The sequence below is a fragment of the Accipiter gentilis genome, chromosome 6 (genome assembly GCF_929443795.1).
Source record: "Accipiter gentilis chromosome 6, bAccGen1.1, whole genome shotgun sequence".
NCBI lineage: Eukaryota > Metazoa > Chordata > Aves > Accipitriformes > Accipitridae > Astur > Astur gentilis.
Genome location: NC_064885.1, coordinates 2,250,350 through 2,265,239, shown reverse-complemented (window position 1 = coordinate 2,265,239; position 14,890 = coordinate 2,250,350). Strand labels below are relative to the sequence as shown.

Sequence of the window (14,890 nt, the reverse complement as noted above, 5' to 3'; positions counted from 1 at the left end):
TAAGAAAAGGAACTAGAGATTAAAAATCAAGACTAATCATTAGGCTGGAGACATTCTGAAAGCATGACATTTCAAAGGGAAAAAAATACTAAAACCTGAAATCTGCTAGCAAAATTAAACTTTACCTAAAAAATGGGCTATGTATAATTTAACAGCATTTTCTATATAAAAACTGGAAGGTAAAGATTCTCCACTTTGAATTATTATATAGACTTTATACACGCACTGCCCTAGTACCAAGGGGAGGGGGAAGATACTAATGTTCAGCCAAGAAAGCATCAAGGCTGACTTTTAAACAAAAGGGAAAGTTAGACCTATAAAAAATGTAATTGCCTAATAAAGCACATTAGGAAATAAAGAATTCACCTGAAATACCCATTAGAGATAATATTATGGATAAGTGCAATGGTATTAATACTTGTAGGTATATCTTTGCAAAATTCCTCTTGTGTTCATTCCAACAAAAGATGTTTTATGTGAGTGTTTTTCCCCAACACAAAACCCAGTTTTTCATGCATCCTCAAATCTATAGAAACCAAAGAAGAGGGCGAGCCACAGTTTAACTCTGGATTGCTGTAAGCACACCAGCTGGATTTGAGGGGAAGATCATTCTTCCTGCTCCCTACAGGCTCTTTCAAATGGTCGATATCTTAATTGCTTGAAGAATATTTTATATGTTATTTGGTGAGACATCTTTCAAATACTAGCCACAAAGGTGGTTTCACTTACACAGCTTCATTACATTTAAGGCCCTTTTTGTCAACCTTTCAAGGCTTCTCCCGAGCCACGGGAAGATGTCACCCTGCCCGTGTATTTCTGACGACGAGCCCCCCCAGGCCAGCGCCTGCAGAGCTCGTACCAGGGATGACAAACTTTGGGTACCAGCAATCAGCAAAAGCATTTTTTTCTAGCTGCTTCCTGGAACAAGCCACTTCACAGGTTGGTCAGATATGAAATGAGCTCTTTATTGAATACAAGGTTTGAATCTCAACAAAGGATTTATAAATCATTGCAAGAATTAGGGGAGTAAACAGTGTACTAAAGTCCATTAATAACACTTATTCTCATTGGATTTAAAATATCAGCAGTGACTCCAGCATAGCACAAACTGAAACAGTTCCAACTACTAATCGCAAAACCACTTCTAGAAACGAAATAACATTCGCCCAGAAGGCAGAATAAAGAATCACAATACAAAGAGAAGTTTTCCGACCACTTTTCTTCATAAAATTATGACATTTATATTTTAATATTCAGAACTGGAATTAAATACAGATCCAGAGAGAAAGGAAAAAAAAAATCTTTCAGAAAAAGCAGTTTGTACAATAGCAGCTTTTATTGAAAAGGCAGGTTTTGTTTCAAGTTTAATTAATCCAACATGTAACCAACTAGAAATCAGAGCATTCCTTGGGTTTTCACAAGCTTCTTCTCAACCTTAGGTTGAACTTCACTATCACTTCACGTATACTGCACGAATTTCAAGGAAGGAGCTGCTCAAAACAAACCCAGGTGAAGAGAAGCTGCTGCCAGGGAGGGGAAGTCAGCAGAACAGTCAAGTGCAGAACGTTAACAATTCCCACACCACAAATAACCTCCAAGCGGCTACAGCCAACACGGGTCAGGAAGCTTGGGGAGATACTCAAACCAAAACACGGCAACGGATGGGCAGGGGAATAGGCTGGAGCGGTCTGTTCGCTCCCCAGCACTCCTGCCACCAAGGAAAAACTGCAACACACGAAGATAGCACAGAAGCATCAGGAATACAACTGGGTAAAGCGATATATACATTAAATAACCAAGCGAACAATCTCTTAGAATTCCAAGTATACACAAATGTATAGAAAAATCACTTTCCATAGGTAATCCCAAGGCAGCTCCAGAGAACACGTACACTAAAAATAAAAAATAAAATAAAAAAGAAAATCCCATTTCTCTTTTCTAGTGAAAGGTACAAGCAGAAAAAGGAGTTACATTTTGAAATTCAACACAACCAAAGCGAAAGGCAGCGTGTCCATTAGCCTGTATGCAAAGGAAGCAGGGGAACATGGTCTGTCACAACGCACTGTAGAAAATACTGTAACCTTGGATACAGATTGCAAGGACGCTGGGCTTTGGCTGGCAACGTAATATCTGAGAAGATGCTGAATGCAACAGTGAGTCATTTTAATGACTAGGATATGTGAGATGATCCTCATTGTGCAACGCCTTTATCGAGGGTATCTACATGCAAAACATTTGGTGTATTCCCATGACGTAAAGGTGTTCGGTTCAGAAGAACGCTTTCTGCTTGCCACAAATGCAGTACTATTGCCTGCTGCTTTCCCTTCTGTAGGGAGCAAGCAAGCAGTAGTGTCATACTTCAGCAAGCTCTGCTGCAATTATAATTGTAAATGTCAATTCCTTATTTTTGTGGGCCAAAAGACACGCTGGATACATCTTAGACAGGGATCTTACTTGCTTAACAAGTACAAGAAAAACATCACTGAAAAATGCTTTTATGACAATGCAGCTGGTACTGTATTTGAAATACCGGCTGCTGTAAGTTTCACATTGTGGCCTCTTTTATTTGTGGCATTCTCTTTTAATTAGGAAAAAAAAATAAAATCCTATCTAGCTAAGTGTTCAGGAACTGTGGTGGAAACCCATGCTAACAATAAAGTCCCTTTTCCCAATCTAGCATTTCATAAGCATAAGCCTTTGCATCAGCCAGATACTCAAAACCACTTGAGAAGTCCCCTTGCTAGCAGCAAGATGAGGCATTTGCTTGAAGTCAGACAACGCTTAAGTGCTTCTGTAATTCAGGATGCAAAAGTGAGCGCTGGCTTACTGCGCTGAGTAGACCCCAAACATCAGTGGGAATACTTGCACTGGTGATGTATACAGCAGCCCCTAATTATGACGGAAAACAACCTATGTGGTCAAAAGCTATGGTGCTGACTGCTGTAACTATTTCACACCTAATAAATGAAATAGAGAGCAAGCAATGAGTGACTGGCCTTTTCTTGATAATTACTGGGCAACAGAAGGTAGGCAGTCACTGTCACACTATGGAAAACCTACCACTTGATTAGCTTGAGCTTGCGACTGGAGGCACAAGTTGCTTATTTTATGAATGAGCTAATTTCAGGCAGCAAGATTTATTTTAATTCGTGTAAATAAGGGGCCAGACACCTAGCACTCCTATTAGCCAAGATTCTTTCATGTGGTGTAATTAATAGTTTAGTATAACCAAGCCTTCTTTTTTTTTTAAACACAAAGCATCATTTTTCCTCATTGTAATTTCTATTTCAGCAAATAACCACCGGTCAGTGTCAGCTACTTATAATGGAGGTAAGATTAGCTTGGAAAATCTGTTGATATCTTTGGAGAGAAGGGAGATTTTCTAGAGATCTGAGAAACTTAAGTCAAAGAATTAAGCAGCAAGTTGTACCTGATGGGATATACACCCCACTTCATTCACTGCACACTAAGACTGTATAGTGATAAGGCTCTTTATAATAATGCCATGAAGCTCCCACTAGGTTTAAAATTCTGTAAATAGCACTACAGCTGACTGCACTGTCATCTGGATATTGTATCTGAAGAGAGAATCAGGTACTTTAGATGTACGGGTTAACATTTTGTGATAGTCTCTTACACTGACCTCCTTCTGTCCAGATAGGTGTACCTACCATAAGTAACAAAACATCAGGTGTGCAATACCCTGCTTCAAAAAATAGCCTGCTTAAGACCACCAACTTCCAGTGCTAAATCACACCCATGTGGGGCAGGAGCTAAGGGCCATCTCGTGCTGCCAGGTCTAAGTCAGAGAAACACATTATTACAGATAGCACTAGACTGCACAAGTAACACGCAGGCATCCCATCACAAAAATCACATTAATGTACAAAAAAGGTAATAGAGAGAGAGAAGAGCAGACATGCTGTATCAGTGGAGTCCAATTTTCAACAGTGATGCAGCCACACAACTACCGAAGGGTCAGGTGAAACATAACAAATCATACCTGTAGTTCAGGATAAGTCCAAGGAAGCAGTTTGTCTATATTTACAACAGAGTAGCCAAGACTACAAGTTTTAAAATCCAGCTGCCTATATTAAAGAATCCAGATATGATAAGGAAAATTTTAAAAATTTTTCCAAGTCCTTATCCCCCAGCACTAACCACCTATGCATAGGAATACAGTATAATTTACAATACAGAACAGTGGAAGTATAAATATACAATGGCTCTCCACAGTCGCATTCCTTCTAAGTCCATAATTCATTTTGCCTTAAAGTTACTGTGACTCATGCATTGTATGCATTGTAATAGTATAGTAGCAAATATTTAAAGAAAAACATCATGGTCCATATACCAAAAACATTAAAGAAAAGATTTGTTTGCAAATACGTACTTCAAGTATTTAAGTGGTCACTTCTACGCAAATCAGTGTAAGCATTTTCAGTTTTTCTTGGAAGCTAGGTACTGTCCTCTCTCAGAGATTTATGCACTTGGTTAGCAGACTGGTTTGTTACAAAGACTAGCCCGCTTTCATCTTGAGAAAGACTGAAATGCCGCATGTTTTGCCACACTACATTTTTTTCTGGTTATTTCTGAAAGACTGGCCATTTCAAGTGAAATTCTTCACAAGCAATTTGTACGCGACAGTGGCTTTAACCCGTTACGGTACAAAAATCAAACCGAAACATTTCAAACACTAACCACACCTCAAGCCCTTCCACTTACCCTACCACACCATTTACCCCAAGTGCCCTGCATTGACCTGATACTCCATCTTCAGTGCAACCGCCTTCAGAGCAGGTCTGGCAAAATGAGACCTGGAGGCTTTGGCTCCACACAGTTGATCCAGAAATTTGCACAGCTTGCATGGTATTGGTGCCCTCCGTAGGCCAGCTTAAAGTTATCCGTTTCCGAATTAAAGGCCTAAAATAACAAGAATTGAAACAAGTGTGACAGTCTCATCTACTCCAAGGTCTAGAAACTAGAGTGTAAAATGGATACTGCACAGGTATTACCCCAGAATGGCACAGCATGGCAGAACCCTCTCACTCTGAACAGACCACCCAATGAACAATATTTTATTTTAGTCTGCAAAGTGTTTGCAGGTGGACAAAATCTCCAACTCCAGCCATCACACCTGATGCATACTTTGCCTGTTACACCCTGTATTAAGGGAGCCATCTGATTAGCAAGCTGTCTGATCTGACACCTGGCAACTAACTCACCTTCTTTTGTGCATCTTCTGCTACATATCCATGCAAGATAAATGCTTGCTCTGCCAGTCAGTAGATAACTACTGCATTTATTTCACTGGGTCAAATTTTGCTGTGATTTAGGCAGGTGCAATTCTTTATATTAGTGTTGTTTCAGGTTGAATTTGATGTACTTTCTTCTGTTAATTGAATCTGCTTTACAATAGGAGCTTCTGAACAGAGCGTGTGAAGCCACGAACAAGCTTAAAACATCTCGATGTTTGTTGCTAAGGAGATACTTTCCAATGCTTCACAGCTACCTATTTAAAAAAATATTCTAACCCTGTTCCCCACACCCTGGATTTCCTGCAGAGATTTCTAAAAATGCCATTGCCTACTACATATAGCCAAAAGTCAATATTTGTCGCAAAAAACCCCCTATAGTTCCCCCTCTTCTGCAACAGACATACAGGGAGCTACAAATTCAGAAACTCACTGCAGTGAATTTTCTACCACACAACAGAAGTAGCACAAAACCAGAAAGCTATTCACAAGATACAAGCATGCAGACAAGACAAAGGGGAGGCTCTAGAGCATGTTAGTTGATCAGATCAAGTGTTACGGTCACAGAAAATGACTGGAAGAAAAGGATTAATGATTGGTACAATTGAGAATGACAGCTGAAAGCCAGTTAGCAGTTCAGCTTTCCACACTCAACTAAGAATGATTCTATAAAGAATATGTTTTTTACAGATTCATACTTTTCTAGGAAGCTCTTCCACAGGTTTCTCTTCTTTCTGAAATAATGTTGAAACCAAAAAGTCAGCAAAACTGCCGATATATGTTAATGGGTTGGCATTATTCTGTACATATCCTGGGATTCCCTCCCAGCTCTGCTAATCACAATAGTCCCCTCCTGGTGATCCTCAGAGATGCATTTCATAAAGAAAAGTCATTAGAAGATTTTTATTTTTACATATATATACTTTTAAAGTCTTAGTATCCCAGTAGTTTCTTCCCCATTGTGAACAATTTAACTCAACCTTTTATCCACATGTGTGTCATACCCAAAGCCCAGTGAATACAGGACACTGATTTTTTGAGTCCCGTCTATAGGTCAGATTTTGCCTTTGCCACTTCCAGTTATAAATTGTAGCCATGAAAATTTTTTAAATACACCCAAGGCCTAAATGAAAGTCCAAACTGTAATTTAAAAATTAGTTTAACAGTAGAGGCCATTATACTTACTTTACTTCTTGAATCCACGTTTAAGAGGCACACTCCACAGGCAAGATCTTGGGCATTTTTAATCCCTGGACGCAGCATACAAGAAGAGAAATCCAGCGAGTTTTCGTCTGGCTAAAGAAATGAGACAATAAAATTTAGGCATTTTCAGTAACCGAAAAAGTTTCGGACATCAGGATAAAAATTATCGATCTGGTTGCTACCGAGAGCCATGGTATCACACCGGCAACACGGCAGGGATGACATATTACATTTTCTCATAAACTGATGTGTGATTTAATCAGAGCCATTAGTATGTATTTGCAATCCTGCTATGCAATCTCCGTCAGCATTAATTTATAACACTCAAGCTCTTGAAAAAGGGTTAGACTACAAAGGAACGAATTCTTAAGTTCCATGTTCCCACATCAAAAGGGGAAGAAACTTCTGAGGACAGAGCCCAGGCGGCGGCTGCTACATTTCAACTGCAGCATATTAAGAACTGGACGAAGATAAACAGTGGTATGCAACAACTATTTGTGCAGCTGCAAGGAAACAAGGCATCGGCCAGCACAGCTTTCACTAGTTAGCATTTGAAGCGGTGTCTGTATCACTGTTTATTGTCCTGAATTCCATAATATTGCCTGGTCAAAAAAGGGCAGTTGTTGTTCTTTCTGAAGGTTTTTCGGAATCTAGAATATGGCACAGCAGCACAAAATGGAATATTAAGGTTAACCAAACCATAGAAGAATTAAGGCACCAGCCATACACAAGCTCAGAGAGGCAAAAGTTGGGAGAATAAGCCTGCATATAAGTAATAAATCAATGTAGTCACTTTTCCGGTACATCATCTTATATTTCAGCCACAGGATGAATGGTAATTTAAAACTTTGCATAAGGATGGTATAAAACTGTTGACATTTTGCTTGAAGATAGTAGTGCAAATAAAAACAATGACTAGAAATGCAAGAAGCTTAAAAAAATGGTGTGATCCTAGAACACGTGTACTCTTAATCCACACTCTAGGTATGCTGATCACGCTCTCCCGCTGAATGGCTGGAGAATAATTGGAATCCTGAAAAAAACACCCCTTAATCTTTAAGTAGATCAATCAAATTAATAAAGGCACTCTAATATTTGTTTACCAAATGCATGAGTGAAGCAAATGAGAAGGTCATCCTGTAATTTGCAGTGAAAAACCACAAGGCTGTGCATAAAATTACCTTGTAACAAAATCCTTTAAAAGATAAAATTAACCTTTCCAAGCACATGCCTCTGAGCTAGAATACTTCTCTCTACTTAACCGGCAATTCTGCATCATTTCGGATCGGTGACTGCAATACCAGGGAAAGAAGGTATGGGTTCCACACCTTCCAGTGACCCAGGTGGAGAAGAGAAACAGGAAGGGATGATTCTGAGAGCTGTGGGAGTCTCTGTCTCTTAGATAACTTCAGAGGTACTCTGTGTGTGTATGAGAAGTCATTATTCGCAGCTCCTAGTATATTTAAAATTTATCTGGACCGCTGCAGCTCGGAGAACGCATGGCCAAGCTTTGGACTTTAAGGTAATCCCTGTAATCTTCCAAGGAAAAGCACTTTAAGAACTAAATTTTAATCCACTTGCTTAAATCAGGAGACGATCCCAATAGCTTTTTAGATTGTTACTATCAACAATGCCAGAGTTCAAACAGATGAATCCCAGTCTATCAACTTCATCTTTCAAGCAGTAAAATATTGAAAGTATAAATTTCATATTATGACAGGCTTTGGTGCAATACAGGATATCACCAGAAATACCTGCTTGCCACCGCTGTTTGTACTGGAGAGGTTTAAAAATGTGTAAAAGGTGTGTAGAAAGGGACTGATCATTTATAATACCTGTTTTGCAGGGAATGACAGTGAGCTAAAGATGGCTATTTCAAGTAGCAACCAAATACTCTGGGCCTTACTTACAAACAAGTCTTTATTGGGAAGCAAAAATCTTTAGTGGCCATAGCTGCATTGCAAGAAGGAAGCCACAAATCAAAATGTTCAGTGAAACCATAACCATGGTAATGATCTGCTTATTGATGCTTGATGCGATGTACTGATACGAAGATTTAAAGACTCCTTAGGTATATACTGAGTTAAAGGGATCCATTACGCAAGATGATATCAAGCACCCACAGATGGATGATTCCCTAAAAATATGAGTTTTACTGTGGTTAAAAGAAAGTAATTTTTCACATTGTATTTCCTGCAACATACATACACAAAAAAGTGCAAGGTATTTAATGAAAAAGTGATTTTCTTGCCTTCTAATTGTGTGTGTTCTGTACCGGGCCCCAGTGTGCCCCTCTTTTTCCCAGCTCCTTTGCAGACCCTTCCCATGGGGTGCTCCTTCACTTAAAGGCCACCCCTCAGACAGCCCCTCACCATCTCTCCTTGTCACACTCGCCCAGTCACATAGAAAGCTCACAAGCTCCTACCAGACTGTCTCAGAGCAATTGAGCTTTTTCTGGCAGTTCTATTCAGAGGAAAAGCTATTTAGTCTGTAGCAGGAACCAAAGCAAACTTAGGCATTTCCAAATGCAGAGAGAAGGGAAAACAGTTTAGTTGTTCCTGTGTTGCTACATTGTGTGCTACATTGTATTGTGAGCGTTAAAACTAACTGCAGGGGTATTACAAAGACAAGATCTGTCCGCATTATTCTGGCTTCATAAAATGGCTTATTTAAATTTTACCACATTTCCCTTATTGGGGAGGTCCACAGATACATAGGATCTAAATCATTAAGACACTAGGTAAGATAAAGTCACGTTTGTACATGAATCACAGTTTTCTTACACAGACCCTTAAACTGGATTTCACAAACAAGTGCATTTCCATTTGGCAAGAGAAAAATACAAACTGTAAAGTTAGGACACCCCATGAAGTCACTTTACATGTAATTATGACATTCCTTTTAGTAAAGACATAGCTTATTTTTGGTCTTACCGTTAAAGCAGCAAGTGACATGAAGCTTATTAGGTTGTTCCACACTTTATCAATATCCTTCAGCAGCTGCTGGAGTTTCTCACTACAAACAGCAGTTGCTTTGATACCCAGTTCAACTCTCTTTGTTACTCTGTAGACTTCAACAACCCCTGTTGATATAAAACACAGTGGAGGATTCCTGAAACTTTAACTCAGAAATAGCACAAAATAGGCATGGCACATGAAAGGTGGTCATGGACGGTTATTTCAAAGTGGTGGTTACATTTATTTAGCAGAAGAATTGTTCATTATTTCAGTACAGGCAAAGATTAAGATAAAAAATAATACCATTTTGGAAAGAGTGATTATATATTACCGTTATTCAGAGGAGAACTTTCAGTGTAAGAGACATGGTAAATTAAAACATACCTAGTAAATATTCCATGCCTTGAGCAGACTGGATAACTTCAGTGCAAACGGATGAACTACTTATTCCATTTAAGGTATCATTTGCTTTCTTTATGACCTGGTGGAAATGAATTTCATAAAATGATGGTGTTCTCTACCTTAAAGTAATTATTATGAACAAGATTGTCCCCAACAGAAACTGTTATACAGAAAAGGAGGCACATTAAATAAGAAATAATTGCCATACTCCATCACATGGTTTTATATATTCATGCTGTAACTATAAGTAGATCAGGGGAAAAGTATGAACATTTAAAACCTTAACGTATTCCCCCAAATATTTTCATTACCAAAATAATAGTTTTAAGAGTACACAGGCATTGCTATCTAGTTTAAAAATAAGATTCACGGTTTTGGCTAATGCCCAAATGCAAAGAAGAAATTTTAAGGAAAACTAATTTGGCTGTGAAGCATCTGACACCCGTTACCAGAAAATTAATGGCCCCTCTGCACAGCACATTAAATAAGCCTGCTTCTCAAGAAGTGCTGAACAGCCAGATGCTGGTATCAATGCCCAGAACAATATACCTTACTGGGCACCCAAAATGCAGGAACACCACATTAACTAGTTAACTTGAAGATTTAGGCAAAAGCCAAACTAATCACAAATGACAGGGAGATTAGTATAGGATCTTTAACTGAGGACGTAACGCTTCTGCTGTGTGACAGCTTTTGGTCTAAAAACTGTAATCCACTTGGGCTGATTCCCACCCTTTCTATGCCTATACGATCTCAAAGGCTGAATAAGGTGGCACCTACAGGAAGGAGGGAAAGGTTTTGGATGAGGCTATACACTTACTTGCAGGGCACTCTCCAAGCATCTTTGCCATTCATATGCATACCTTTCACTTTCCTATTTGAAAGAAAAGGACAGTCTGAATCTTGCTCCTACAGGCATTTCCCCTTCACATATCACAGTAGATATACAGTAGACAAGTATTTTAAAAGACTATTTGCAGATCAGCTATGTAAACTTTTAACATGCCTACTCCTAATTTCCCCCCCCATTCTTTAAATGTTCTCTTTGCACCTGAACTTTAAAATTTGATTTCTGGGAGGTAGAACTAGTTTCAAAAGGAAAAACATATATGAATGGGTAAAAAGTTTGCACTGCACATACCTACTCCCAACAAATTTGTTACACGTCTGCTGTTCTAGAAATGGGGATTAGCAGAATTTAATCTGAGTCCTTTTACCAACTATTCTCAAGATGAGCAAGAGAAATAACTACCACACAGCCAAAAAGTTAAGCCATTTCCCAAAGCCAATGGTCTCGGTGCCAAAGCTGGGATTAGATTTAAATCGTAACTAATTTCCAGTTACAAGCTTAGACTGCAAGGTCAAGTGATTCTGACTGACTTTCAGACAACAGCATTTTTTTCCCACTTCACAAGACTTTAAAGACAGGAGAGAAGAAACTTCCTTTATGAGCAGTTTCCAGTCCAAACATCTAACCTTACCCAGATTCCATCTTAGAATCATACCCTAAATTCAAATAGCTGAAGTTCCAAAGAGCTGGGATACAGAATACCCTTGATATGACACTGATGAAAATCATTGCCAATTTACTTGTATTCCAGATAATTCCTTACCTCAACTTCCCCAGTCAAGTCTTTGTATTTGTCTCTGATGACAGGCAAAGCAGGCTTCTCGCTTAGAGTATTTGAACGATCTCTAAATGGCTGTTCCAAAACTGGTAAAGGTGAAGAGCGACTTATTTCTCGGTCACCTAGGCTTAAGCTCCTTTTATGAGACCCTAAAAAGTTAGGATATAAATAAGTTAGTCTTTTACTCATAAAGGCATAGACTATTTAAAATGAATAAAGTGGTAGCAAGGGTTGCCCTACTACTCCAGAAGAACAAAGTCTTCCATTTACTCGGTGACTGGTGCAAATTTCCCCAGTTCCTCAATACTTACAATTTCTTGGCACAAAATTTTTTTTCTTCTAGAAAGACACCTGCTCCAAACACAATAGAAATCAGTGAGAAGATTCAGCTTGTTTCTAGTAGCCTTTGGAACAATCCCCATTGGCTAATTGATGATTTGATTAGAAAAATTAGCCTTTGATTAGCACATGCATTATGGGCTTCCTCCACCCTGAGCAGGCTTACCTTGAACAGACAGGTCAAAGGTAGCCAGTTCACTCTTGATCATTTCTTCACTAGATTTCACCTTGCCTTGGGAAGTTGCCACCAAGAAGTCAAACTTGCTGATTTTTGGCTTTTCACTTTGGAACTCTCCAAAGTCATCTGTGGACTCTCTTCGCAGGTCAGAAGAGATACCAGTACCAAGGAAATCTGCCTCTTGGTTTGTGTCAGCTGCTGCTGCTGCTGCTGCATCCTGTGCTTCTGATGAAGGTCTTGCAAAATCACCAAAGTCTCCAATGTCATCGTCACTTGGACCGCTAGATATTGGTCCAGAGTCTTTAAAGTTTGCAAAGGCTGCAAAGGAAACATCCTGTAAAGCATCCTCACTAGAAAAGGTTGTCACTTTGGAAACTGTTGTCATGGTAATGTTTTCTGAACTGCCAAACAAGGTCTCCTTCTTCTGAAGAACAGAAGTAGCCGCAGAGGATCCACTTCCTGAAGACTGGACAAAGGAAGAGAGCTTCTTGCCCTGATGAATGTCTTCTTTGTCGGACCAGTCATAGCTTGCCAGGCTGCTGACTGCAGACCCGCTGTTATAGCTTCCAAATGGGGCACATTTTAAGTCATCTATATCTGAGAAAAACAAACCCCTACAATTAGAAGCTGAAGTTCAAACGTTAATCTCTCTACACTGTATAAAAACAACAGCAACTTGCTAAGAGTCTTAAAGAACTGCAAGAACAAGCACAGTGAATTGTTGTTTCAATGAGGCTTACGCTAGAGTTTGCACAAAAATAATCTGAAAAATACCTAAGCATTTAATAAAAAAAAAAATTCCCATCTAATAAACATAAGCCTTGACCTTTGAATATTGCCTTGTATTTTAAGCTGAAAGTCACCACCCCATTACGGGTAGTGAAGAAATTCTAAAAAAATAAATGTTTCTAGACAGTACAGACTGCACAGATCACCAGTTCAGTTTTCTGACGCTGGCTGCAGAATCTACAATCAAAATGTAAACATTAGCAACTCAAACATCTTATCGCATTATTTCATCTTATCAAAACCAACCACACAGAAGACTAGGCTAACTTTTCTATTCCTTCCGATAAAGTATTAATACACTTTAATTTCATATTCATGCTTTGATACAAATAATGTATAAAAACGTGCTGCAAGAATTTTTAAGAAATCGAAATCCTGTTTAAGCTTATCACAGTTACTGCAGTGCCGCACAGCCGATGCTTCCAACTTACAGGTTCCAGGAATGACACGAATATTGCGAAGATCTTGTTTTAGCTTTTACCAGCTATTTATTCAGTTAAGTATAGAGAAAATCCAATTATTTTGCAGAAAGCTCCAAACCTTTATACTCACCTGGCAATTATATGGGCCAATAGGTTCTTCTCACTGCCATGAGCAGGTATGAGATATAGCCTGGTTGCTTACATTAGAGCCAGCAAAGGAGCCTGCACAGTGACCAGGGTCTGCTGGGCTTTGTCCGCTACTCATTCAACTGATCTTTCACGTTTAGACTGAGATTGATCCATAGCGAAGGCACAGAGAGCCAGGGGCTGGGTAGTTTTCATTAAAGCATTAAAAAAAAGCACCCTACTATACTACATTTGGCATTTGTTTTCCAGCATTAACAATTGTCAGTTTGGATTAGACATTCAGCCGCTGCTCAGCGCCTAGGGTCAAATGGTCTCGAGGTAAAGCAAACCCAAACCAGAAAATACATTCTCTTAGCATCATTTTAGCTGAGACTCCTCTGATAAACATTATGGTCTTAACTGGCTGGCACGCAGCAGCAGCAACTTGGGTTTAATACAGCCAGGGTGGGAACAAGCTGACTTTCCAGCTGCCCTCTTTATTCAATCTGGCCACACCAGCCTGAGGATTAAGCCATTTCAACAAAACATTTCTGCCTTCATTTATTCATTTTACTGGAAGGGGAGAGCACGCTACGCTTTAGGCTGCTTTCCAGGCACGACCCACATACATGACTAATTAAAAAGCCCAACAAATATACAATATAATGATAGAGTTTAATGGCTACTACAATAAAAGGCCCTTTGCAATGGGTCAGCGAGGCATGGTGTGTCATCTATCAGATTTTCCTAAGGGATAGTCTTCCTGCAGCTGCTGCATTTGCACATAACAGCATCTCAATAACAAACGTTAGCACCTTGCATATATACAGCAGGATTTCAAAGAGCCATTCGAATATTAAATTTGTAGAGCAAGCAGTTTACAGGAGGGTAAACAGGCAAGAGATGAAATCACCTGCTTACGGCAAAACTGAATAGAAAGAAGGCTCCGAGGTGAAAAGAAGCTGACTTGCAAGGGATCAGTAATTTATCACAAGAAACCACACCTTATGCTCTCAAATACACAGTTTTGTTTAAAGAAGTTAAATGAAAGCTTTGCTAGCATTAAAGAGAGTGCCAGAATAACCTACAAAATGTTAGCCAACTGTAATTAATCCTGGGATCTTGAAAATACCATGGTGTACTAGGCAACCTCTTTTTTTCAATTTGTGTTGACTCCGAAACCCAGCAAAGATTTAAGCACTGCTATTGTTTTGGTGTTCACCAGGAAATGAAAAGAAAGAGTGATGAGCCTACTGTGAAGACCTGCACAATCTATTGTGAATGATTTCTTTGATAACTGGTAAGAGTTTGAGCTAAAAACACATCCTAAAGGACCAGGTCAGTGTACTCCTCCTGATCTGATCCTGGCTTAGGGACAGGCAGAATCAGCAGCAGGCTTCAGTGGGAATCCTGAACTCCCCATGCTTCGCCTGCAATCAATAGGTCACGGCAGGGAAGGCAGAACAATATTTTAATTATTCACAAACTAAGATTCGAGATTCTCTGTGTGAATTCATGCAACCACGAAAGCCATCTGCATAGGTGTAAGAGCGGGGATGAAATGTAATAGTTCGGTTCTGTACATTTTATT

The 14,890-nt window shown here is 39.3% G+C and overlaps 1 protein-coding gene across 4 annotated transcripts in view; it reads right to left on the bottom strand.

The window, feature by feature from the left end:
- Positions 1-2,596: 2,596 nt before the first annotated feature.
- SYNRG (synergin gamma) overlaps positions 2,597-14,890 on the bottom strand; it is a 43,235-nt gene continuing 30,941 nt past the window's right edge. For 3 of the 4 annotated variants that reach the window (XM_049802392.1, XM_049802395.1, XM_049802396.1), the window contains 8 exons: positions 11,951-12,559; positions 11,431-11,594; positions 10,638-10,691; positions 9,800-9,896; positions 9,392-9,540; positions 6,441-6,551; positions 5,954-5,989; positions 2,597-4,923 (listed from right to left, as the gene is read on the bottom strand). In XM_049802392.1, coding sequence (XP_049658349.1) covers positions 4,792-4,923; positions 5,954-5,989; positions 6,441-6,551; positions 9,392-9,540; positions 9,800-9,896; positions 10,638-10,691; positions 11,431-11,594; positions 11,951-12,559 — 1,352 coding nt within the window. In that variant the 3' untranslated portion in view covers positions 2,597-4,791. The remainder of the gene's footprint in view (positions 4,924-5,953; positions 5,990-6,440; positions 6,552-9,391; positions 9,541-9,799; positions 9,897-10,637; positions 10,692-11,430; positions 11,595-11,950; positions 12,560-14,890) is intronic. The other variant, XM_049802393.1, reaches the window with a different exon arrangement.